Here is a 22,023-nt window from a genome sequence, read left to right on the forward strand (position 1 = left end):
GTAGGGGTAGGGAGCACTGTTTGTAGGGGTAGGGTTAGGACTATTGTAGGGGTAGGGAGGACTGTTGTAGGGGTAGGGAGTACTGTTGTAGGGGTAGGGAGGACCTATTGTAGGGGTAGGGAGGACTGTTGTAGGGGAGGGAGTACTGTTGTAGGGGTAGGGAGGACTGTGTAGGGCTAGGAGGACTGTTGTAGGGATAGGGAGGATGTTGTAGGGATAGGGAGGACTACTGTAGGGGCAGGGAGGGACTGTTGTAGGGGCGGGGAGGACTGTTGTAGGGATAGGGAGGACTGTTGTAGGTACAGGGAGGACTGTTGTAGGGATAGGGGAGGACTATTGTAGGGGGCAGGGAGGACTGTTGTAGGGGAAGGGAGGACTGTTTGTAGGGGTAGGAAGGACTGTTGTAGGGGCAGGGAGGACTGTTTGTAGGGATAGGGAGGATTATTGTAGGGGTAGGGAGGACTGTTGTAGGGAAGGGAGGACAGTTGTAGGGATAGGGAGGACTATTGAAGGGGAAGGGAGGATGTTTGTAGGGATAGGGAGGACTGTTGTAGGGGTAGGAGGACTGTTGTAGGGGCAGGGAGGACTGTTGCAGGGACAGGAGGACTGTTGTAGGGATAGGGAGGACTGTTTGTAGGGTAGGGAGGACTGTTGCAGGGAGGACTGTTGAAGGGGTAGGGAGGACTGTTTGTATGGGGTAGGGAGGACTACTGTAAGGGGTAGGAAGTACTGTTGCAGGGGTAGGGAGGCTGTTGTAGGGTAGGGAGGACTGTTGTAGGGGTAGGGGTACTGTTGTAGGGGTAGGGAGGACTGTTGTAGGGGTAGGGAGTACTGTTGTAGGGTAGGGAGTACTGTTTATAGGGGTAGGGAGTACTGTTGTAGGGGTAGGGAGTACTGTTGTAGGGGTAGGGAGGACTGTTGTAGGGGCAGGGAGGACTGTTGTAGGGGCAGGGAGGACTGTTGTAGGGGTAGGGGGACTGTTGTAGGGGCAGGGAGGACTGTTGTAGGGATAGGGAGGACTGTTGTAGGGTAGGGAGGACTGTTGCAGGGATAGGGAGGACTGTTGTAGGGACAGGGAGGACTGTTGTAGGGGTTGGGAGGACTGTTGCAGGGAGGACTGTTGTAGGGGTAGGGAGGACTGTTGTAGGGGCAGGGAGGACTGTTGCAGGGATAGGGAGGACTGTTGTAGGGATAGGGAGGACTGTTGTAGGGGTAGGGAGTACTGTTGCAGGGAGGACTGTTGTAGGGGTAGGGAGGACTGTTGTCAGAGTAGGGAGGACTGTTGTAGGGGTAGGGAGGACTGTTGTAGGGGGTAGGAAGTACTGTTGTAGGGTAGGGAGGACTGTTGAAGGGGTAGGGAGGACTGTTGTATGGGGTAGGGGAGGACTACTGTAGGGGTAGGAAGTACTGTTGTAGGGGTAGGGAAGGACTGTTGTAGGGGTAGGGAGGACTGTTGTAGGGTAGGAAGTACTGTTGTAGGGGTAGGGAGTACTGTTGTAGGGGTAGGGAGTACTGTTGTAGGGGTCGGGAGTACTGTTGTAGGGGTAGGGAGGACTGTTGTAGGGGTAGGGAGTACTGTTGTAGGGGTCGGGAGTACTGTTGTAGGGGTAGGGAGGACTGTTGTAGGGGTAGGGAGGACTGTTGTAGGGGTAGGGAGTACTGTTGTAGGGGTCGGAGTACTGTTGTAGGGGTAGGGAGGACTGTTGTAGGGTAGGGAGGGACTGTTGTAGGGGTAGGGGACTGTTGTAGGGGTAGGAGTTATTGTTGTAGGGTATGGAGGACTATTGTAGGAGTAAGAAGTACTGTTGTCAGAGTAGGGGAGGACTGTTGTAGGGGTAGGGAGGACTGTTGTAGTGGTAGCGAGTACTGTTGTAGGGGAGAGAGGACTGTTGTAGGGTAGGGAGTACTGTTGTAGGGGTAGGGAGGACTGCTGTAGGGGTAGGGAGGACTGTTGTCAGAGTAGGGAGGACTGTTGTAGGGGTAGGGAGGACTGTTGTAGGGGTAGGAGGTACTGTTGTAGGGGTAGGGAGTACTGTTGTCAGAGTAGGGAGGACTGTTGTAGAGGTAGGAAGTACTGTTGTCAGGTAGGGAGGACTGTTAGGGTAGGGAGGACTGTTAGGGGTAGAGACTGTTGAAGGGGTAGGGAGTACTGTTGTAGGGTAGAATACTGTTGTCAGAGTAGGGAGGACTGTTGTAGGATAAGGAGTACTGTTGTCAGAGTAGGGAGGACTGTTTGTAGGGGTAGGGAGTACTGTTGTAGGGGTAGGGTGGTACTGTTGTCAGAGTAGGGAGGACTGTTGTAGGGGTAGGAAGTACTGTTGTAGGGGTAGGAAGTACTGTTGTAGGGGTAGGAAGTACTGTTGTAGGGGTAGGGAGTACTGTTGAAGCGGTAGGGAGGACTGCTGTAGGGGTAGGAAGTACTGTTGTAGGGGTAGGAAGGACTGTTGTAGGGGTAGGGAGTACTGTTGTAGGGTTAGGGAGTACTGTTGTAGGGGTAGGGAGTACTGTTGTAGGGTAGGGAGTACTGTTGTAGGGGTAGGGAGTACTGTTGTAGGGGTAGGGAGTACTGTTGTAGGGTAGGGAGTACTGTTGTAGGGGTAGGGAGGACTGTTTAGGGGGAGGGAGGACTGTTGTAGGGGTAGGGAGGACTGTTGTATGGGTAGGGGGGACTGTTGTAGGGGTAGGGAGGATCGTTGTAGGGGTAGGGAGGACTGTTGTAGGGGTAGGGAGGACTGTTGTAGGGGTAGGGAGGACTGTTGTAGGGGTAGGGAGTACTGTTGTAGGGGCAGGGGGGACTGTTGTAGGGATAGGGAGGACTGTTGTAGGGTAGGGAGGACTGTTGTAGGGGTAGGGAGGACTGTTGTAGGGGTAGGGAGGACTGTTGTAGGGGGAGGGAGTACTGTTGTAGGGGTAGGGAGGACTGTTGTAGGGGTAGGGAGGACTGTTGTAGGGGTAGGGAGGACTGTTGTAGGGGTAGGGAGTACTGTTGTAGGTAGGGAGGACTGTTGTAGGGGTAGGGAGGACTGTTGTAGGGGTAGGGAGTACTGTTGTAGGGTAGGGAGGACTGTTTAGGGTAGGGAGGACTGTTGTAGGGGTAGGGAGGACTGTTGTAGGGGTAGGAGTACTGTTGTAGGGGTAGGAGTACTGTTGTAGGGGTAGGGAGGACTGTTGTAGGGGCAGGGAGGACTGTTGTAGGGGTAGGAGGACTGTTGTAGGGGTAGGGGGACTGTTGTAGGGGCAGGGAGGACTGTTGTAGGGGTAGGGAGGACTGTTGTAGGGTTAGGAAGGACTGTTGTAGGGTAGGGAGACTGTTGTAGGGTAGGGAGGACTGTTGTAGGGGTAGGGAGGACTGTTGGCAGGGAGGACTGTTGTAGGGGTAGGGAGGACTGTTGTAGGGAGAGGACTGTTGTAGGGGTAGGGAGGACTGTTGTAGGGGTAGGGAGGACTGTTGTAGGGGTAGGGAGTACTGTTGCAAGGGAGGACTGTTGTAGGGGCAGGGAGGACTGTTGTCAGAGTAGGGAGGACTGTTGTAGGGGTAGGGAGGACTGTTGTAGGGGTAGGGAAGTACTGTTGTAGGGGTAGGGAGGACTGTTGTAGGGGTAGGGAGGACTGTTGTAGGGGTAGGGAGGACTACTGTAGGGGTAGGGGGACTGTTGTAGGGGTAGGATGTATTGTTGTAGGGGTATGGAGGACTATTGTAGGAGTAAGAAGTACTGTTGTCAGAGTAGGGAGGACTGTTGTAGGGGTAGGGAGGACTGTTGCAGGGGGACGGTTGTAGGGGTAGGGAGGACTGTTGTAGGATGGGGAGGACTGTTGTAGGGGTAGGGAGGACGTTGTAGGTAGGGAGGGAGGACTGTTGTAGGGTAGGGAGGACTGTTGTAGGGTTAGGGGGACTGTTGTAGGGGTAGGGAGTATTGTTGTAGGGTAGGGAGGACTATTGTAGGAGTAAGAAGTACTGTTGTCAGAGTAGGGAGGACTGTTGTAGTGGTAGTGAGTACTGTTGTAGGGGGAGAGAGGACTGTTGTAGGGGTAGGGAGGACTGTTGTAGTGGTAGTGAGTACTGTTGTAGGGGGAGGGAGGACTGTTGTAGGGGTAGGGAGTACTGTTGTAGGGGTAGGGAGGACTGTTGTAGGGGTAGGGAGGACTGTTGTCAGAGTAGGGAGGACTGTTGTAGGGGTAGGGAGTACTGTGTAGGGGTAGGAGAGGACTGTTGTAGGGGTAGGGAGTACTGTTGTAGGGTAGGGAGGACTGTTGTAGGGTAGGAAGTACTGTTTGTCAGAGTAGGGAGGACTGTTGTAGGGGTAGGGAGGACTGTTGTAGGGGTAGGAGGACTGTTGTAGGGGTAGGGAGGACTGTTGTAGGGGTAAGAAATACTGTTGTCAGAGTAGGGAGGACTGTTGTAGGAGTAAGAAGGACTGTTGTCAGGTAGGGAGGACTGTTGTAGGGGTAGGGAGTACTGTTGTAGGGTAGGTGGACTGTTGTCAGAGTAGGGAGGACTGTTGTAGGGGTAGGGAGGACTGTTGTAGGGGTAGGAAGACTGTTGTAGGGGTAGGAAGTACTGTTGTAGGGGTGGGAGGACTGTTGAAGGGTAGGGAGGACTGTTGTAGGGGTAGGGAGGACTGCTGTAGGGGTAGGAAGTACTGTTGTAGGGTAGGGAGGAGAACTGTTGTAGGGGCAGGAGGACTGTTTGAAGGGGTAGGGAGGACTGTTGTAGGGGTAGGGAGGACTACTGTAGGGGTAGGAAGTACTGTTGTAGGGGTAGGGAGGACTGTTGTAGGGGTAGGGAGGACTGTTGTAGGGGTAGGGAGTACTGTTGTAGGGGTAGCGAGTACTGTTGTAGGGGTAGGGAGGACTGTTGTAGGGGTAGGGAGGACTGTTGTACTGGTAGGGAGGACTGTTGTATGGGTAGGGGGGACTGTTGTAGGGTTAGGGAGGATCGTTGTAGGGTAGGGAGGACTGTTGTAGGGTAGGGGGACTGTTGTAGGGGCAGGAAGGACTGTTGGAAGGGGCAGGGAGTACTGTTTGTAGGGTAGGGGAGGACTGTTGTAGGGATAGGGAGGACTGTTGTAGGGTAGGAGGACTGTTGTAGGGGTAGGGGGACTGTTGTAGGGGTAGGAGGACTGTTGTAGGGGGAGGGAGTACTGTTGTAGGGGTAGGGAGCACTGTTGTAGGGGTAGGGAGGACTGTTGTAGGGGTAGGGAGGACTGTTGTAGGGTAGGGAGGACTGTTGTAGGGTATGGGAGTACTGTTGTAGGGGTAGGGAGGAGGACTGTTGTAGGGTAGGAGGACTGTTGTAGGGGTAGGGAGGACTGTTGTAGGGATAGGGAGGACTGTTGTAGGGATAGGGAGGACTGTTGTAGGGGTAGGGAGGACTNAGTAGGGAGGACTGCTGTAGGGGTAGGGAGGACCGTTGTAGGGTAGGGAAGACTGTTGTCAGGGGTAGGGAGTACTATTGTAGGGGATAGGGAGACTGTTGTAGGGGTAGGGAGGACTGTTGTAGGGGCAGGGAGGACTGTTGTAGGGATAGGGAGGACTGTTGTAGGGGAAGGAGGACTATTGTAGGGGTAGGGAGGACTGTTTGTAGGGGTAGGGAGGAATGTTGTAGGGATATGGGAGGGATGTTGTAGGGATAGGAGGACTATTGTAGGGGTAGGGAGGACTGTTGTAGGGGTAGGGAGGACTGTTGTAGGGGTAGGGAGGACTGTTGTAGGGGCAGGGAGGACTGTTGTAGGGGTAGGGAGGACTGTTGTAGGGGTAGGGAGGACTATTGTAGGGGTAGGGAGGACTGTTGTAGGGATAGGGAGGAAGTTTTGAGGGATAGGGAGGACTATGTTGGGGTAGGGAGGAACTGTTGTAGGGTTAGGGAGGACTGTTGTAGGGATAGGGAGGACTGTTGTAGGGTTAGGGAGACTGTTGTAGGGGTAGGGAGGACTGTTGTAGGGGTAGGGAGGACTGTTGTAGGGGCAGGGAGGACTGTTGCAGGGTAGGGAGGACTGTTGTAGGGTAGGGAGGACTGTTGTAGGGGTAGGGAGGACTGTTGTAAGGAGGACTGTTGTAGGGGAGGGAGGACTGTTGTGGGGCAGGGAGGACTGTTGCGGGGATAGGGAGGACTGTTGTAGGGATGGGGAGGACTGTTGTAGGGGTAGGGAGGACTGTTGTAGGGGCAGGGAGGACTGTTGTAGGGTTAGGGGGACTGTTGTAGGGGTAGGATTATTGTTGTAGGGGTAGGAGGACTATGTATGGAGTAGGAAGTACTGTTGTCAGAGTAGGGAGGACTGTTGTAGGGGTAGGGAGGACTGTTGTAGTGGTAGTGAGTACTGTTGTAGGGGGGAGGGAGGACTGTTGTAGGGGTAGGGAGTACTGTTGTAGGGTAGGGAGGACTGTTGTAGGGGTAGGGAGGACTGTTGTAGGGTAGGGAGGACTGTTGTAGGGGTAGGGAGGACTGTTGTAGGGTAGGGTACTGTGTAGGGGTAGGGAGTACTGTTGTAGGGTAGGGAGGACTGTTGTAGAGGTAGGAAAGTACTGTTGTCAGAGTAGGGAGGACTGTTGTAGGGGTAGGGAGGACTGTTGTAGGGGTAGAGAGGACTGTTGAGGGGTAGGGAGGACTGTTGTAGGGGTAGGAATACTGTTGTAGGGTAGGGAGGACTGTTGTAGGAGTAAGAAGTACTGTTGTCAGAGTAGGGAGGACTGTTGTAGGGGTAGGGAGTACTGTTGTAGGGGTAGGGAGTACTGTTGTTCAGGGGTAGGGAGGACTGTTGTAGGGGTAGGGAGGACTGTGTAGGGGTAGGAAGTAGGTGTTGTAGGGGTAGGAAGTACTGTTTATGGGGTAGGGAGTACTGTTGTAGGGGTAGGGAGGACTGTTGTAGGGGTAGGGAGGACTGTTGTAGGGGTAGGAAGTACTGTTGTAGGGGTAGGGAGGACTGTTGTAGGGGTAGGGAGACTGTTGTAGGGTAGGGAGGACTGTTGTAGGGGTAGGGAGGACTGTTGTAGGGGTAGGAAGTACTGTTGTAGGGGTAGGGAGGACTGTTGTAGGGGTAGGGAGTACTGTTTTAGGGGTAGGGAGTACTGTTGTAGGGGTAGGGAGGACTGTTGTAGGGGTAGGGAGTACTGTTGTAGGGGTAGGGAGTACTGTTGTAGGGGTAGGGAGTACTGTTGTAGGGGTAGGGAGTACTGTTGTAGGGGTAGGGAGGACTGTTGTAGGGGTAGGGAGGACTGTTGTAGGGGTAGGGAGGACTGTTGTAGGGGTAGGGAGGACTGTTGTAGGGGTAGGGAGGACTGTTGTAGGGGCAGGGAGGACTGTTGTAGGGGTAGGGAGGACTGTTGTAGGAGTAAGAAGTACTGTTGTCAGAGTAGGGAGGACTATTGTAGGGGTAGGGAGTACTGTTGTAGGGGTAGGGTGGTACTGTTGTAGGGTAGGGAGGACTGCTGTAGGGGTAGGGAGGACTGTTGTAGGGGTAGGGAGGACTGTTGTAGGGTAGGGGTATATTGTAGGGATAGGGAGGACTGTTGTAGGGGTAGGAGGACTGTTGTAGGGGCAGGGAGGACTGTTGTAGGGGTAGGGAGGACTGTTGTAGGGATAGGGAGGATATGTGTAGGGGTAGGGAGGACTGTTGTAGGGGTAGGGAGGACTGTTGTAGGGATATGGAGGGCTGTTGTAGGGATAGGGAGGACTGTTGTAGGGGTAGGGAGGACTGTTGTAGGGGTAGGGAGGACTGTTGTAGGGATAGGGAGGACTGTTGTAGGGGCAGGGAGGACTGTTGTAGGGTAGGGAGGAGACTGTTGTAGGGTAGGGAGGACTGTTGTAGGGGTAGGGAGGACTGTTGTAGGGATAGGGAGGACTGTTGTAGGGATAGGGAGGACTTTGTAGGGGTAGGGAGGACTGTTGTAGGGTTAGGGAGGACTGTTGTAGGGATAGGGAGGACTGTTGTAGGGGTAGGGAGGACTGTTGTAGGGGCAGGGAGGACTGTTGTAGGGGTAGGGAGGACTGTTGTAGGGGCAGGGAGGACTGTTGCAGGGATAGGTAGGACTGTTGTAGGGTAGGGAGACTGTTGTAGGGGTAGGGAGGACTGTTGTAAGGAGGACTGTTGTAGGGGTAGGGAGGACTGTTGTAGGGGCAGGGAGGACTGTTGGGGTAGGGAGGACTGTTGTAGGGATGGGAGGACTGTTGTAGGGGTAGGGAGGACTGTTGTAGGGGCAGGGAGGACTGTTGTAGGGTTAGGGGGACTGTTGTAGGGGTAGGATGTATTGTTGTAGGGGTAGGGAGGACTATTGTAGGAGTAAGAAGTACTGTTGTCAGAGTAGGGAGGACTGTTGTAGGGGTAGGGAGGACTGTTGTAGTGGTAGTGAGTACTGTTGTAGGGGAGGAGGACTGTTGTAGGGGTAGGGAGTACTGTTGTAGGGGTAGGGAGGACTGCTGTAGGGGTAGGGAGGACTGTTGTCAGAGTAGGGAGGACTGTTGTAGGGGTAGGGAGGACTGTTGTAGGGGTAGGAGGTACTGTTGTAGGGGTAGGGAGTACTGTTGTCAGAGTAGGGAGGACTGTTGTAGAGGTAGGAAGTACTGTTGTCAGAGTAGGGAGGACTGTTGTAGGGGTAGGGAGGACTGTTGTAGGGGTAGAGAGGACTGTTGAAGGGGTAGGGAGTACTGTTGTAGGGGTAAAATACTGTTGTCAGAGTAGGGAGGACTGTTGTAGGAGTAAGAAGTACTGTTGTCAGAGTAGGGAGGACTGTTGTAGGGGTAGGGAGTACTGTTGTAGGGGTAGGGTGGTACTGTTGTCAGAGTAGGGAGGACTGTTGTAGGGGTAGGGAGGACTGTTGTAGGGGTAGGAAGTACTGTTGTAGGGGTAGGAAGTACTGTTGTATGGGGTAGGGAGTACTGTTGAAGCGGTAGGGGAGGGACTGTTGTAGGGGGTAGGGAGAGACTGCATGTAGGGTAGGAAGTACTTTGGTCTAGGGGTAGGGAGGGACTGTTGTAGGGGTAGGGAGGACTGTTGAAGGGGTAGGGAGGACTGTTGTAGGGGTATGGAGGACTACTGTAGGGGTAGGAAGTACTGTTGTAAGGGGTAGGGGAGGACTGTTGTAGGGGTAGGGAGTACTGTTTTAGGGGTAGGAGTACTGTTGTAGGGGTAGGGAGGCCTGTTGTAGGGGTAGGGAGTACTGTTGTAGGGGTAGGGAGTCTGTGTCTGGGGTAAGGATACTGTTGTAGGGGTAGGGAGTACTGTTGTAGGGGTAGGGAGGACTGTTGTAGGGGTAGGGAGGACTGTTGTACATGTATGGGAGGACTGTTGTATGGGTAGGGGGGACTGTTGTAGGGGTAGGGGGATCGTTGTAGGGGTAGGGAGGACTGTTGTATGGGTCAGGGAGGACTGTTGTAGGGATAGGGAGGACTGTTGTAGGGGTAGGGAGGACTGTTGTAGGGGCAGGGAGGACTGTTGTAGGGGTAGGGAGTACTGTTGTAGGGGCAGGGAGGACTGTTGTAGGGGCATGGAGTACTGTTGTGGGGGCAGGGAGGACTGTTGTAGGGGTAAGGAGGACTGTTTGTAGGGGTATGGAGGACTGTTGTAGGGTAGGGAGGACTGTTGTAGGGGGTAGGGAGGACTGTTGTAGGGGCAGTACTCCTACCCTACAACAGTAGGGTAGGGAGGACTGTTGTAGGGGTAGGGAGGACTGTTTGTAGGGGCAGGGAGGACTGTTGTAGGGTTAGGGGGACTGTTGTAGGGGTAGGATGTATTGTTGTAGGGGTAGGGAGGACTATTGTAGGAGTAAGAAGTACTGTTTGTCAGAGTAGGGAGGACTGTTGTAGGGGTAGGGAGGACTGTTGTAGTGGTAGTGAGTACTGTTGTAGGGGGAGAGAGGACTGTTGTAGGGGTAGGGAGTACTGTTGTAGGGGTAGGGAGGACTGCTGTAGGGGTAGGGAGGACTGTTGTCAGAGTAGGGAGGACTGTTGTAGGGGTAGGGAGGACTGTTGTAGGGGTAGGAGGTACTGTTGTAGGGGTAGGGAGTACTGTTGTCAGAGTAGGGAGGACTGTTGTAGAGGTAGGAAGTACTGTTGTCAGAGTAGGGAGGACTGTTGTAGGGGTAGGGAGGACTGTTGTAGGGGTAGAGAGGACTGTTGAAGGGGTAGGGAGTACTGTTGTAGGGGTAAGAAATACTGTTGTCAGAGTAGGGAGGACTGTTGTAGGAGTAAGAAGTACTGTTGTCAGAGTAGGGAGGACTATTGTAGGGGTAGGGAGTACTGTTGTAGGGGTAGGGTGGTACTGTTGTCAGAGTAGGGAGGACTGTTTGTAGGGGTAGGGAGGACTGGTGTAGGGGTAGGAAGTACTGTTGTAGGGGTAGGAAGTACTGTTGTAGGGGTAGGAGTAACTGTTGTAGGGGTAGGGAGGACAGTTGTACTGGTAGGGAGGACTGTTGTAGGGGTAGAGAGGACTGTTGAAGGGGTAGGGAGTACTGTTGTAGGGGTAAGAAATACTGTTGTCAGAGTAGGGAGGACTGTTGTAGGAGTAAGAAGTACTGTTGTCAGAGTAGGGAGGACTATTGTAGGGGTAGGGAGTACTGTTGTAGGGGTAGGGTGGTACTGTTGTCAAAGTAGGGAGGACTGCTGTAGGGGTAGGGAGGACTGTTGTAGGGGTAGGGAAGACTGTTGTAGGGGTAGGGAGTACTATTGTAGGGATAGGGAGGACTGTTGTAGGGGTAGGGAGGACTGTTGTAGGGGCAGGGAGGACTGTTGTAGGGATAGGGAGGACTGTTGTAGGGATAGGGAGGACTATTGTAGGGGTAGGGAGGACTGTTGTCGGGGTAGGGAGGACTGTTGTAGGGATATGGAGGGCTGTTGTAGGGATAGGGAGGACTATTGTAGGGTAGGGAGGACTGTTGTAGGGGTAGGGAGGACTGTTGTAGGGATAGGGAGGACTATTGTAGGGGCAGGGAGGACTGTTGTAGGGGTAGGGGAGGACTGTTGTAGGGGTAGGGAGGACTATTGTAGGGGTAGGGAGGACTGTTGTAGGGGCAGGGAGGACTGTTGCAGGGATAGGGAGGACTGTTGTAGGGATGGGGAGGACTGTTGTAGGGGTAGGAAGGACTGTTGTAGGGGTAGGGAGGACTGTTGTAGGGTTAGGGGGACTGTTGTAGGGGTAGGATGTATTGTTGTAGGGGTAGGGAGGACTATTGTAGGAGTAAGAAGTACTGTTGTCAGAGTAGGGAGGACTGTTGTAGGGGTAGGGAGGACTGTTGTAGTGGTAGTGAGTACTGTTGTAGGGGGAGAGAGGACTGTTGTAGGGGTAGGGAGTACTGTTGTAGGGGTAGGGAGGACTGCTGTAGGGGTAGGGAGGACTGTTGTCAGAGTAGGGAGGACTGTTGTAGGGGTAGGGAGGACTGTTGTAGGGGTAGGAGGTACTGTTGTAGGGGTAGGGAGTACTGTTGTCAGAGTAGGGAGGACTGTTGTAGAGGTAGGAAGTACTGTTGTCAGAGTAGGGAGGACTGTTGTAGGTGGTAGGGAGGACTGTTGTAGGGGTAGAGAGGACTGTTGAAGGGGTAGGGAGTTACTGTTGTAGGGGTAAGAAATACTGTTGTCAGAGTAGGGAGGACTGTTGTAGGAGTAAGAAGTACTGTTGTCAGAGTAGGGAGGACTATTGTAGGGGTAGGGAGTACTGTTGTAGGGGTAGGGTGGTACTGTTGTCAGAGTAGGGAGGACTGTTGTAGGGGTAGGGAGGACTGTTGTAGGGGTAGGAAGTACTGTTTGTAGGGGTAGGAAGTACTGTTGTATGGGGTAGGGAGTACTGTGTGAAGCGGTAGGGAGGACTGTTGTAGGGGTAGGGAGGACTGCTGTAGGGGTAGGAAGTACTGTTGTAGGGGTAGGGAGGACTGTTGTAGGGGTAGGGAGGACTGTTGAAGGGCTAGGGAGGACTGTTGTAGGGGTAGGGAGGACTACTGTAGGGGTAGGAAGTACTGTTGTAGGGGTAGGGAGGACTGTTGTAGGGGTAGGGAGTACTGTTTTAGGGGTAGGGAGTACTGTTGTAGGGGTAGGGAGGACTGTTGTAGGGGTAGGGAGTACTGTTGTAGGGGTAGGGAGTACTGTTGTAGGGGTAGGAGTACTGTTGTAGGGGTAAGTGAGTACTGTTGTAGGGGTAGGGAGGACTGTTGTAGGGGTAGGGAGGACTGTTGTTACTGGTAGGGAGGACTGTTGTATGGGTAGGGGGGACTGTTGTAGGGGTAGGGAGGATCGTTGTAGGGGGTAGGGAGGACTGTTGTAGGGGTAGGGAGGACTGTTGTAGGGGCAGGGAGGACTGTTGAAGGGGTAGGGAGTACTGTTGTAGGGGCAGGGAGGACTGTTGTAGGGATAGGGAGGACTGTTGTAGGGGTAGGGAGGACTGTTGTAGGGGTAGGGAGGACTATTGTAGGGGTAGGGAGGACTGTTGTAGGGGGAGGGAGTACTGTTGTAGGGGTAGGGAGCACTGTTGTAGGGGTAGGGAGGACTGTTGTGGGGGTAGGGAGGACTATTGTAGGGGTAGGGAGGACTGTTGTAGGGGTAGGGAGTACTGTTGTAGGGGTAGGGAGGACTGCTGTAGGGGCAGGGAGGACTGTTGTAGGGGTAGGGAGGACTGTTGTAGGGATAGGGAGGACTGTTGTAGGGATAGGGAGGACTATTGTAGGGGTAGGGAGGACTGTTGTAGGGGTAGGGAGGACTGTTGTTGGGATAGGGAGGACTGTTGTAGGGATAGGGAGGACTGTTGTAGGGGTAGGGAGGACTGTTGTAGGGGTAGGGAGGACTATTGTAGGGGTAGGGAGGACTGTTGTAGGGGGAGGGAGTACTGTTGTAGGGGTAGGGAGCACTGTTGTAGGGGTAGGGAGGACTGTTGTAGGGGTAGGGAGGACTATTGTAGGGGTAGGGAGGACTGTTGTAGGGGTAGGGAGTACTGTTGTAGGGGTAGGGAGGACTGTTGTAGGGGTAGGGAGGACTGTTGTAGGGGCAGGGAAGACTGTTGTAGGGATAGGGAGGACTGTTGTAGGGGTAGGGAGGACTGTTGTAGGGGCAGGGAGGACTGTTGTAGGGATAGGGAGGACTGTTGTAGGGGCAGGGAGGACTGTTGTGGGGATAGGGAAGACTGTTGTAGGGATAGGGAGGACTATTGTAGGGTAGGGAGGACTGTTGTAGGGGTAGGGAGGACTGTTGTAGGGATAGGGAGGACTATTGTAGGGGTAGGGAGGACTGTTGTAGGGGTAGGGAGGACTGTTGTAGGGATAGGGAGGACTATTGTAGGGGTAGGGAGGACTGTTGTAGGGATAGGGAGGACAGTTGTAGGGATAGGGAGGACTATTGTAGGGGTAGGGAGGACTGTTGTAGGGTTAGGGAGGACTGTTGTAGGGACAGGGAGGACTGTTGTAGGGTTAGGGAGGACTGTTGTAGGGGTAGGGAGGACTATTGTAGGGGTAGGGAGGACTGTTGTGGGGGCAGGGAGGACTGTTGCAGGGATAGGTAGGACTGTTGTAGGGATAGGGAGGACTGTTGTAGGGGCAGGGAGGACTGTTGCGGGGACAGGGAGGACTGTTGTAGGGATAGGGAGGACTGTTGTAGGGGTAGGGAGTACTGTTGTAGGGAGGACTGTTGTAGGGGTAGGGAGGACTGTTGTAGGGGTAGGGAGGACTGTTGCAGGGATAGGGAGGGCTGTTGTAGGGATAGGGAGGACTGTTGTAGGGGTAGGGAGGACTGCTGTGAGAAGGATAAGTAATTCCTGTCTGGATCTTTACCTTTCACATTATGATACTTTTCAATGGGACTTACCTTCACACCAGGGTGTCTCCAGTGTTAATGTAGGTTCTTGTGTAATTATTTTTCCATCAGGAGATTGACACTAAAGACTTGGGGCAGGCAGAATCAACAACCTCTGCATCATTGTAGACAGTAGCTTTGTGAGAAGGTGTTAAAGTTCATAGTTAGACATTATTACGAAAATGAGGTTGAAAAGTACCCAGGGCCTGGGCTTGGCTCTAAGTCATAACAGGTCCACTGGAGCCATGACACAGAGAGACACGGGTGCCGACCCGGGTAGATGGAAACAGAAAAGTATTTTGGGTTAAAGACTGGGATAAATCCTCATTGGAAATGCGCAATTAGTGTGGTGTGTATTGGGTATCACCACATCACTTTATCAACTCATACAGACAAGAGACAAAGAGACACACGCACACACACACACACACACACACACACACACACACACACACACACACACACACACACACACACACACACACACACACACACACACACACACACACACACACACACACACAGTGGGAACCAAATACACACAGGGAGTAGAAACAGAACACACAGAGTGAGAACAGAGTGAGGCATTGTGAGCTGGACACAGCTGCTAGTACCCAAGAAAGGGAGAGCCAGAGTGAGAGAGGGAGGGAGCGGGATTAAGAGAGAGAGAGGAGGAGAGGTACTGGTGCCCACAAATCCCAAACCTCTCCGTCTCTCCCCCTCTCTCTCCCGCTGGCAGTCTAAGTGCCTGTGCTGAGATGTAGGAAACCACACTCTTCCCTTCTCTATTTATACCCAACAGCCCTCTCTCTCTACATGCTCCACCCAGCTCTCTCCACCCCTCCACACTCCAGCCAGCCCTAGCCAGCTCTCTCCACCCTACTCCAGCCAGCTCTCTCCACCCTACTCCAGCCAGCTCTCTCCACCCTACTCCAGCCAGCTCTCTCCACCCTACTCCAGCCAGCTCTCTCCACCCCACTCCAGCCAGCTCTCTCCACCCTACTCCAGCCAGCTCTCTCCACCCTACTCCAGCCAGCTCTCTCCACCCCACTCCAGCCAGCTCTCTCCACCCTACTCCAGCCAGCTCTCTCCACCCTACTCCAGCCAGGTCTCTCCACCCCACTCCAGCCAGCCCCATCCAGCTCTCTCCACCCCACCCCACTCCAGCCAGCCCCATCCAGCTCTAGCTAAACCAGGCATGGTATGCATCTTTCATCTGTGGAGCTGCTGGCTGGCTGACCTATATTCCTCAGTCTGGTCAGTCAGTCACAGCCCAGAGACTTTACACCCAGAGCCCAGAGCCCAGGAAACAGCAAAGTACTGCCCTGCCCTGCTCTCCCCTTCCCAGCCTAGTTCTACTCTGCGTAAGCCTTTTACACCCAGAGCCCAGCAATGCACAGCCCTGTCCGGCCCTCCTCTGCCCTGCTCTACATTGCTCTAGCTACCCAGCCTAGTTGCACTCTGCTCCAGCCGTTTAAACGTCTGTGTCAATACACAATATAGTGGTAATTCTATGGTTGTCACTATAGCGCCGTGAGCAAACAGAATGTCCCACCCTGAAGATAGCCTCCCAACCTCACCCTATAGGATCTGCCCCAACAACCAACCTTCTCAACTCTGCTGGGGAAGGTACCTCACATCAGCTGTCTCTAAACTCTATGGATGCATATCTCCTGAAGTGTGGAGGCTTCAACCAAGGTCTTCTCTGTAGACGGTGGATGGTTCTGTCTCCTGACCTGGGAGCCACGAGGCTGCAGTATGAGGAAGACTTGGTAATGACACGTGTGTCCGTCCACGTCACTGTCGTTATACTGTCTTGATGAGAGTTCTGTTCTGTCCTACTCATTAATGGAAAATAGGTCACCCAACATCACTCTCTAGTTCTCTGGGGACTGGGTTACCCTCTGAAGCACGAAGACACACACACCCGCGCAAATACACACACACACAAACACACACACACCTTAATGTAGATCATCTCATTATTGAGTGTTTCTTTATTCTATTATTCTATATATAAACCCACACATCAAACATACAGTAACTACCAAAGGTTGCATATTATCTTTGAAAAAAGACACCACAGCTCTTTTGAAACAAAACAATGCATCTAATTTACAGCTTATTAACATCCACACATAATATCAGCTAAAGTTTGATATGAACGTGGAATCAAGAAGCAAGGTCAGTAAGTAGAATAATAGTAGTTATTATATGCAGAGATATTACCATTCAACAATCATGTAAATCACTGCTTGTAAAGTAGTAGTTTATCTCTTCTACTTAGTTCAGAAATTGTATCACTGAGAATGTTCGAGTAGTGGATAACATATCACAGTGGAACCTCCATGATATTACTGATGGGGTCAGTCATGTTCAGGTCAAGGGGAAGATCATGCACACACACACACACACACACACACACGTAAGGAATGACCTGTTGTCGCCTGGTTGTAGGTAAGCTCAGTGACAGATGCATGGCTAAGGCGTCATTTGTTTGTCCATATGCTAATGGTTGAATCACTGGCTGGTAATCCCAACAAGTTGTTGGACATGTTGCTAATTAATTCCAGTGTGCAGTGTGTGTGTGTGTGTGTGTGTGTGTGTGTGTGTGTGTGTGTGTGTGTGTGTGTGTGTGTGTGTGTGTGTGTGTGTGTGTGTGTGTGTGTGTGTGTGCAGCAGGCAGTCTGCTGTATAGGTTCTAACCAAGGAGAGGATCAGAGTTTTTTCTACAGTAGAGAACATATAATGCATCCCAAATGGCATCATATCCCCCTATGTAAAGCCTCATGGGCCCTGGTCAAAAGTAGTGCTCTACATAGGGAATAGGGTGTTATTTGGCAGGCAGTGATAGACAATGCAGCTGTGTCCATCTCTACTCTCAGCACTGCTAACCTATTTCCTTAAGTATATACTAGTTCCACATGAAGAGGCAGAATTGCTCTCCTGTAGCTAATATTGCTAAACTAGCTAGCCTACCATGATTACCACCATAGTGGTATATTTCTAATATAGCTAGCATAGAGTAGCTTCCTCCCCCGGTGCTCCAGAGAGGCACAGTGGTTCCCACACCCCCAGACCATGACCTCTCCCTGAGCTAGAGACAGGTGTCTGACAGCCTGGCATGGACTTCCCGGTCAGTGGAGGACACACACTGACACAAACACACTCACATACGGATGTGAACACAGACACATGCACACGCACACACACACACACACACACACACACACACACACACACACACACACACACACACACACACACACACACACACACACACACACACACACACTCACACACACACACACACAGAGTGACAGGCCAGTCTCTAGATCAGTAGGCCACAGCAAGCTGGCTGTTCTGAAGATTTAATTACAAAGTCCAGAGAGAGCAAGAGAGAGCGAGAGAGAGCGAGAGAGAGAGAGAGAGATAGAGAGAGAGAGAGAGAGAGAGAGAGAGAGAGAGAGAGAGAGAGAGCGAGAGAGAGAGAGAGAGAGAGAGAGAGAGAGAGAGAGAGAGTGAGAGCAAGAGAGCGAGAGAGAGTGGTGGATACTTAATCCATGTAAAAGTGAAGATATCAAACAATGAAATAGCACATATGGAATCATGTAGTAACCAAAAAAGTGTTAGCAAAATCTAAATATATTTTAGATTCTTCAAAGTAGCCAACCTTTGCCTTGATGACAGCTTAGCACACTCTTGGCATTCTTTCAGCCAGCTTCATGAAGAATGCTTTTCCAACAGTCTTGAAGGGGTTCCCACACAATGCTGCATCAGATGACCTGGTCTCCACAATCACCCGACCTCAACCCAATTGAGATGGTTTGGGATGAGTTGGACCTCAGAGTGAAGGAAAAGCTGTCATCAAGAGTGTGAAAGCTGTCATTGAAGCTACTATAAAATATATTTTCATTTATTTAACACTTTTTTGGTTACTACATGATTCATATGTGTTATTTCATAGTTTTGATGTCTTCCCTATTATTCTACAATGTAGAAAATAGTAAAAATAAAGAAAAACCCTTGAATGAGTAGTTTGGACACACCTACTCCTTCCAGGGGTTGGACACACCTACTCCTTCCAGGGGTTGGACACACCTACTCCTTCCAGGGTTTTTCTTTATTTTTACTATTTTTGACTGGTACTGTATATATTTTTTATAGCTACAATTATTATTGCTGTCACTGTCGTGTCCATAATTGTGTATATCGCTTTGCTTTGGCATCATTGACCTTCTTATTCATTCCATTAAAGCATATTGAATTGAATTTGAGACAGAGAGAGAGATCCAGAGAGTGGGAGAGAGATCCAGAGAGTGGGAGAGAGAGATCCAGAGAGTGGGAGAGAGAGATCCAGAGAGTGGGAGAGAGAGATCCAGAGAGTGGGAGAGAGATCCAGAGAGTGGGAGAGAGATCCAGAGAGTGGGAGAGAGAAATGTCCTGGGGACTGGGGTAGGGTGGAGCAGGGTTGGGCATGAGTTTAGGTCAGGGCTGGGTATGAGTTTAGGTCAGGGCTGGGTATGAGTTTAGGTCAGGGCTGGGTATGAGTTTAGGTCAGGGCTGGGTATGAGTTTAGGTCAGGGCTGGGTATGAGTTTAGGTCAGGGCTGGGTATGAGTTTAGGTCAGGGCTGGGTATGAGTTTAGGTCAGGGCTAGGGCTCTAGCACAGCTTCCGAGGTGAGAGGGAGCGTGCAGGGTGGCTGGCTGAGTGATCTGATGTTAGTGAAATGAGGATAGAAATGATACCTGGGACCAGCTCATGACTCACAGCCAGATGGTGCTGGCAAAAACATGGACACACACACAGAGAGAGAGAACAGTGAGGCAGCGAGCGACCTCTTAGCCATGGTAAATTACACTAGGGGTAATTGCATTAGTAGGGTAAGATAATTAGCTAAGAGGTGCAGGCTGCTATTGCGGCTGGAAGCTGCTGGAGTGTGTGTGTGTGTGTGTGTGTGTGTGTGTGTGTGTGTGTGTGTGTGTGTGTGTGTGTGTGTGTGTGTGTGTGTGTGTGTGTGTGTGTATGTGTGTGTGTGTGTGTGTGTGTGTGTGTGTGTGTGTGTGTGTGTGTGTGTGTGTGTGTGTGTGTGTGTGTGTGTGTGTGTGTGTGTGTGTGTGTATGTGTGTTCTAATGGTCTCTAGTCCCTGTCATGTTCTCCTGCTCTGCCTTCACACACTATTAACCACCAACCTGGTACCACACGCACGCACGCAACGCACATGCACGCACACACACACACACACACACACACAGAGAGAGAGAGAGAGATAAGGACATAGTCTTGCAATGTTTTCTAGTCACTAGAGGCTTTTATTAACTAAGGACCATGCAGCTTCCCAACTGACAGAGCTGAACAGAAAGATATAGATTGTCAATTGGAAGATGATGGCTGTAGCTAATCACATTGGCAGAGACAGGAGGGGGTCAATAACATCACAGTTTGACTGACATCTCTATACCAGTACCAGGAACCAATCGCTATAAGACACAAATACACACAAATACACACACACACATACACGTGTGCACACACACTCACACATGCACGCAGACAGGAACCGGTTGCTAGCTAAATAGATAACGGCCATGGCGTAACAACACACTGTACTGAACTGTAATGAACTGTACTGACCTGACAATACCAATAACTGCCCAATGTCATTTATAAAGTCATGTATCGAGACCAGAGACACAAAGTCAATGTTATTAAGATGGAGTCTGATAAGAGCCTGGACATAATCACATCAGGTCTTCTGTGTAACTCCACCAACTGAACTCTCTCTGTGACGGCTTCATTCAACAGCTGATTGGATGGAGATTACAGCTGGAGATTATAAAACATGTGATCAGACGAATCAGCAAGCTGTTGATACATAGACACACACACACACCTGGTGTCATGAGTTTATGTTACATTTCAGTCTTTTTGGCAAAACTGTTAGCCAAAAACCATGATTGTGTAAGTGGGAGTGAAGTTGTTAGGGAATATCTGCAGCCATCTGACTGCTACTCTATGTATGGTAATAGAAGAGAGATTGGATTGTATTTGTCCTGGTTCACAGTATTGAACACAGATCCAGCACACTTTACAGGTGAAGGATAAATAAACATGTTTGTGTCGCAAATGGCATCCTATTCCTTATATAGTGCACTACTTTTGACCAGGGCCCATAAAATAAAAAGTAGTGCACTAGGCAGGGAATAGGGTGCCATTTGGGACATGCCCCATGTGAAGAGAGCGGGAGATAATAGCAGTATCTAGATGCTCCCAAAGCCTCAGTAACATTAGAGCCTCTATGGATCTTCCTCAGGCTCTGTAAAGTGATCAGTGTCAGGGTCAAAGGTCAGAGGCAGGAGATATCCTGCATCACCTCCAGGACTACTATCTTATTGGATTAGTTGATAAATGATGTCCTATTCTGATCTGCCTGCTTTAATGTGTGTGTTGAGTGTGTATGTATGTGTTGGTGGGTGTGTGTGTGTGTTAAGCATGTGTGTGTCTGTGTTTGTGCATGCATGCCTGCATCCGTGTGTGTGTGTGTGTGTGTGTGTGTGTGTGTGTGTGTGTGTGTGTGTGTGTGTGTGTGTGTGTGTGTGTGTGTGTGTGTGTGTGTGTGTGTGTGTGTGTGTGTGTGTGTGTGTGTGTGTGTGTGTGTGTGTGTGTGTGTGTGTGTGCATGCAGAGTTATTGAGGGTAATAGGTACATTAATAATGAAGATGATTTTCTCTGCCAGGCCAGGGTTCAGTGTTCCTGTATCAGTATGTTACAGAGACACACTACATCGCTGGGAGCCAGAACACACACACACACACACACACACACAAAGAACACAGAACACTGTGGTTTAACTGGAGATACCAGTGTGTGAAGCTTTATTGAGGGTGGAAGTAAAATAAACTGTGGTTTTTATTGAGTTCATTAGTTCTGACTGGGCTGTGGTTTAGAGGGTCAGTTCTCTGCTGGACTCAGATAAACTTCATATGTTCCTCTGTGCCTTTATATGTCTGACTGATTGGGCTCAGAGGTGTCTCTTGTGCTCATCACTAAAGACATGGAGAGAACAGACAGGGATGTAGTGAAGGAAGGAAGGACAAACGGAATGAAGGAAAGGGGAGGAGAGACCACCACAACACAACACTGGCTCAGGACACACACACACACCTCAGCAGTTGCAAATCCTCTGCATATCTGATGTTGTTCTCCTGTGTGCGAACAGAGAGCGATATATGATGAGTTTCTCTAGAGCAGTGCTCCCAGCTACAGAGGAATAGACATGTCCTCTGACCTCTGAAACACTCAATATGCAAAACCTGGCATAGAAAAACACCACTTCATATTAATACTATTACAGCAGCATTACAAGACTGAGTAACGGCTGGATGAAGATGACAATGTTTACAAACTCAGAAAATGGCAAACCGTTAAATCGTTAATGTGAACAAGTACAGTGATGTTGTTTTCTAAACAGTCTGAATGCCAGGGGGAATGAGACAGACATTAGTGTTCTGTTAAAATGACCTTTCTAAACAGTCTGAATGCCAGAGGGAATGAGACAGACATTAGTGTTCTGTTAAAATGACCTTTCTAAACAGACTGAATGCCAGGGGGAATGAGACAGACATTAGTGTTCTGTTAAAATGACCTTTCTAAACAGTCTGAATGCCAGGGGGAATGAGACAGACATTAGTGTTCTGTTAAAATGACCTTTCTAAACAGTCTGAATGCCAGGGGGAATGAGACAGACATTAGTGTTCTGTTAAAATGACCTTTCTAAACAGTCTGAATGCCAGAGGGAATGAGACAGACATTAGTGTTCTGTTAAAATTACCTTTCTAAACAGTCTGAATGCCAGGGGGAATGAGACAGACATTAGTGTTCTGTTAAAATGACCTTTCTAAACAGTCTGAATGCCAGGGGGAATGAGACAGACATTAGTGTTCTGTTAAAATGACCTTTCTAAACAGTCTGAATGCCAGGGGGAATGAGACAGACATTAGTGTTCTGTTAAAATGACCTTTCTAAACAGTCTGAATGCCAGGGGGAATGAGACAGACATTAGTGTTCTGTTAAAATGACCTTTGTAAACAGTCTGAATGCCAGAGGAAATGAGACAGACATTAGTGTTCTGTTAAAATGACCTTTCTAAACAGTCTGAATGCCAGGGGGAATGAGACAGACATTAGTGTTCTGTTAAAATGACCTTTCTAAACAGTCTGAATGCCAGAGGGAATGAGACAGACATTAGTGTTCTGTTAA

General features: G+C 50.8%; 1 protein-coding gene across 1 annotated transcript in view; it reads left to right on the forward strand.

Moving 5' to 3' along the window:
• LOC116359653 (leucine-rich repeat extensin-like protein 3) overlaps window positions 1-22,023 on the forward strand; it is a 199,747-nt gene that overhangs the window by 122,749 nt on the left and 54,975 nt on the right. The window contains exon 2 of the mRNA XM_031812825.1: window positions 14,617-14,963. Within this exon, the coding sequence (XP_031668685.1) occupies window positions 14,617-14,963 (347 nt within the window). The remainder of the gene's footprint in view (window positions 1-14,616; window positions 14,964-22,023) is intronic.

The sequence above is a fragment of the Oncorhynchus kisutch genome, unplaced genomic scaffold (genome assembly GCF_002021735.2).
Source record: "Oncorhynchus kisutch isolate 150728-3 unplaced genomic scaffold, Okis_V2 Okis03b-Okis08b_hom, whole genome shotgun sequence".
NCBI classification, from domain to species: domain Eukaryota; kingdom Metazoa; phylum Chordata; class Actinopteri; order Salmoniformes; family Salmonidae; genus Oncorhynchus; species Oncorhynchus kisutch.